At 39.4% G+C, this 4,426-nt stretch overlaps 1 protein-coding gene across 1 annotated transcript in view; it reads right to left on the bottom strand.

The window, feature by feature from the left end:
• The window catches only part of LOC147468239 (uncharacterized), a 4,628-nt gene extending 1,480 nt beyond the window's left edge, over positions 1-3,148 (bottom strand). The window contains exons 1-3 of the mRNA XM_086554737.1: positions 1,874-3,148; positions 737-1,486; positions 75-263 (exon numbers count right to left, since the gene is read on the bottom strand). Of these exons, the coding sequence (XP_086410863.1) occupies positions 252-263; positions 737-1,486; positions 1,874-3,148 (2,037 nt within the window). The 3' untranslated portion in view covers positions 75-251. The remainder of the gene's footprint in view (positions 1-74; positions 264-736; positions 1,487-1,873) is intronic.
• Positions 3,149-4,426: the final 1,278 nt, after the last annotated feature.

Genomic DNA, 4,426 nt, shown 5'->3' with positions numbered 1-4,426 from the left:
ATTTGTTTGTTAATCCAACTGGATAATGTATAGACTGTCCAAGCATCAAATATAAGGGTTGGTTATTTACCGACCTGTTGACTGAAGAGTTGATAGCAAACCTAACATGAGGTATCATCGTGTCCCACCGACGAGGATTCTTCTCAGTCAGTGCATATAAAGTATCTTTAACTACTCTGTTAGTCCTTTCACATAACCCATTACTCTCTGGATGATAAGGGGTTGTAAAGTTTATCTTAGTTTCCAGCAGCTTACAAACAGCTCTGAGAAGAGAATTAGAAAATTCAGTGCCATTATCACATATGAAAGCTTGTGGTGGACCAAAAATTGTAATGAAATCATTAATCAAAGCATTCGTGACAGTTACGGCTTGTTTATCTTTGAGAGGTACAAGCTGAGTAAAACGTGATAACTGATCTACAATCACTAAGACATACTTGAAATCATTATCCGACTTTGGCAATTCAACGAGATCCATGCTGACTCGCTCGAGGATGCTTAATGCGAGTGGAGCATCTGCTAATGGCGCTCGATGCCTTTGTTGAGCTTTACGCTTTTTACAGGTCAAACACTTACTTACATAATTCCTAGTATAACTAAGTGCACAAGGAAAATAATACAATTCCTGGAGTTTCCTGTATGTACGATAGGTTCCAGGATGACCAGCGATCTTACTATTATGAGCAATGTCCAGGGCAGGTAATCTGCACTTCAAAGGAATACATAATTGACTTACCAAACCAGAAGCCTTATCTTTGATGTGATAAAGAACTCCATCTATCAAGTCAAACTCGTCCAATCTTGCAGGTAATTTGCGCTTAGGGAATGATCGACCTTCAAGAAAATCTATGATTTCTTTGTAAAGAGAGTCTTCAACCTGCAATGCACGAAATGCTTTAGGATCTAAGGTGGTCAAATCTACAGATGTTATTGGATTAATCTGCCTTGATAAGAGATCTGGTACATGATTACTTGCTCCTTCTTTGTAGAAGACTTTACAATCATAACTCATTATTTCATGACTCCAGCGGGTCATTCTAGCAGATTTAGTTGGACGTTTAAAAATATAGACTAATGGCTTATGATCCGTATAGACATGAAATTTACGGCCATATACATATGGATGAAATGCTTTAATAGCTTCAACAACAGCTAAAGCCTCCAACTCGGTCGCTGAATAACGAATCTCTGCACCTCTAAGTTTGCGACTGTAATAAGAAACTGGGTGAGGTTGTCCATCATGCTTTTGGATTAAACAAGCACCAATGGCTCGCTGACTTGCATCTGTATGGATTTCGAACAGCAAGTCAAAATTAGGACGTTTCAAGAGAGGAGCAGTAACTAAAGCTTCCTTTAAACTAACTAAAGCCCTTTCATGTTCTGGCTTCCATACAAACTTGGCATTCTTCTTCGTTAAATCAGAAAATCGACCAGTTATTTTAGAGTGAACTTTGATATGCCTAGCCCCCATAATCCTTCTCATCTGCTGTGAATTGTTGGGTGTGGGAAGGTCATATATGTCCTTCACTTTACCAGGGTCAGGTTATATACCTGCAGCAGAAATGAGGAATCCTAAGAATTTAAGTTCCGGGCAAGCAATCTCACATTTTGCCATGTTTAATTTAAAACCTGCACGAGACAAAAGAGTAAGGGTTTCATCCAGATGATCAAGATGTTCCGAAAAGTTTTTACTATAGATAATGATATCATCTAGATAACAAAGTGTATGACGTCCTAAAACTGGACTCAAGACCAGGTTAGCTAGCCTTTGATAAGTGCTTGGAGCGGACTTTAAACCAAATGGCATTCTAATCCATTGAAACACGTTCTGTCCATCCGAAAATGCCGTTTTAGGGCGATCTGCCTCATTAACCTCTATAGTCCAGTATGCTGCTCTAGAGTCTAGAGTAGAAAAGAAATGTGCTTCGCCGAGACTGTCAATAGTTTCTTCTATCCTGGGAAGTGGATATGTATCTCCTATGGTAACATTATTCAACTGCCTGTAGTCAACACAGAAACGATGAGACCCATCCTTTTTTACTACTAGAACCACATTGCTAAGCCATGGACTCATTGATGGTTCAATTACTCCTGCTTTAAGCATAGACTGACACTCAGACTTAATAAAGTCTTTGGCTGACTGTGGAAGACGCCACTGTTTAGAACAAATAGGCGCTGCATCACCTGTAGGTATGCAATGCACAATACCCTTGGCTTTACCAATAGTCATTTTATCACCATCAAATAAACCCTTGTGCTTCTGTAGAATAGGCAAGACATTACTCCTTTGCTCCTTTGTTAGATGTTCTAAATCTGGAAGATTTGCTTGGGTTACTACCTCAGAATTACATGAAGAGGCACTACCTATCATCGCTATTTTACTTGGGTCAGAGTTAGAAACTTTTTCCACTTTTGCCAGTAGCTTACCATTTTTAAGCTTAATTCTGCGAGGTAAAGTATTAACTGTCCATATGTAAACTTTCCTATTCTGTACACTCGCAACTGAATGAGGAATCAATAGATCATGTAAGTGACCCTTTATGTATACATCCCCATCAGGAATACCACGATTTACTGAACATGAAATAAACTTAGCACTCATTGGAGGAATACTAGTACTTCTGAGAACTCTAGCACACATGACTGGTTGTTGAAAAAGAGGTGCTATATCAAGATCACTATCCTTTTTTGTTGCCTTGCAAAAGGACACTTTAGAAATTCCTGGATGATCTGTATAGGTTACAGGTACTCTAACTGAATCAAGAGAAAGATAAGTCTGTCCTGGCTGATGTGAATGAACCAAACTGAATTCAAATCTACGCAGTACATCTATGCCAATTAATAAGGAACCTGGAAAATCACAACTTTCATCAACTACGACTAATCTGTGCGTCAGGCTAAGTCCTGGGGCAAAAGAAATCTCAAAATCCCTTTCTTCCAAAACATCAAGAAAGTCACCAGAAGCACTAATAAGTGACCTGGCTCCTTTGGAACGTGAAATAACGCTTAGAGACTTCAATGCCGAGACCTTCAACAAGGATGCAGAAGATCCAGTGTCGATGAATGCAGGCAATTCCTGACCATTAATATAAACTTTTATCAAAGGTCGACCCACTAAATTCTTATCAGACACTAAGCATAAATCCATCTCCCTTTTGCATTTAGCCAACAGATTACAGGGAGTTTTAACACTGCTGGCCTTTCTGAAAGGGCACAGCATTCTGAACATACGTATATTGTTCCTTTTTATGCGGCTGCTGTACTCCAGGACATCGAGATCTTAGATGACCTGGCTGTAGACATCGCCAACAAACATTAGACAGAGGCTTACCTCTGCAATCTTTTGTGAGGTGTCCTTTGGAGCGGTGAAAAGCGCAGTACGGCTCATTGTCAGCAGTTGCTAGACTCGAATTGACAGACGACACACCCGAGAATAGTCTCCTCTCCCTCAAATAAAATGCATTATTCTGACAGTGCCAGATACGTTCTGTATTCGTGACGAGTTGTGTCAAAGGACCATCTTCACCTGAAACAACCAAGGCTCGTAATCGTTCTGGTAAACCCTGAAGAAAAAGTCTTTTCACAGTTAGTGTTACATCCCCAATTTCATTAGGAAAATCCCTTGCACCCGAAAGAACTGCTGCTTCAAGTTCAATATGAAAATCTTTAGGCGACTGTCCCTGTTTAAGTCTAATAGCTTCTATCCTTCTAAAGAAATCCCCTGAACTTCTTACACTACCAAATTTGTCCCTTAAAGCCTTTCTAAATTCATTCCAAGTAGTAAATTGTGCAAACTGACCACTATTAACAATAGTTTCTGCATGACCTTGACAATGAATTTTTGCAACTTTAATCCTGGTTTCATCATATCCTTCTGGAATGACAATTTCAATCTTACGAATCCATTGTTCAAATTCATTCTGTCGTTTCATAGGATCATTGAGTGAACATTTTGCTTCAAACATTGGTATTTGTTGCTTGGCAATTTTAAAACTTACTGGCATCCCGTTACTATCAGTATTATACTCACTAATACCGGGAGTTAGACTAGATCTTGGTGCTGCAAGAGGGGTTGGTTTCACAGAGGAAGGATTGGGACACGAGGATTGGGGAAACTGGGTACGAGGTGTTGGTATAGGTTTAAGATTAACTGGGGTTTCTGGTTCGAAAACGGGTTTAGATAATGGTGTAAGTATAGGTCTATCGTCATAGACCTTAGCATTTGCACGTACTGTATTATCATTGCAAGAGACTGGCACGGACAATTGTTCATTACTAGAGGTCTGAACATTCATACCCTGTAGCAAAACCACTAGTTGGCTACTAAGTGTTGCATACATGCTTTCAATCTTATCTAGTTTAGATGAGAGAACAAGATTATCCTTGATAATTTTATTTTGTTGACTTAGTACACTCGCGAGTACTG

This window comes from Penaeus japonicus, unplaced genomic scaffold (assembly GCF_977035675.1).
Source record: "Penaeus japonicus unplaced genomic scaffold, GWHDUDI00000001_assembly GWHDUDI00000030, whole genome shotgun sequence".
Taxonomy (NCBI): domain Eukaryota; kingdom Metazoa; phylum Arthropoda; class Malacostraca; order Decapoda; family Penaeidae; genus Penaeus; species Penaeus japonicus.
The sequence above is the reverse complement of the archived record's forward strand: the minus strand, read 5'-3'. Positions and strand labels throughout refer to the sequence as shown.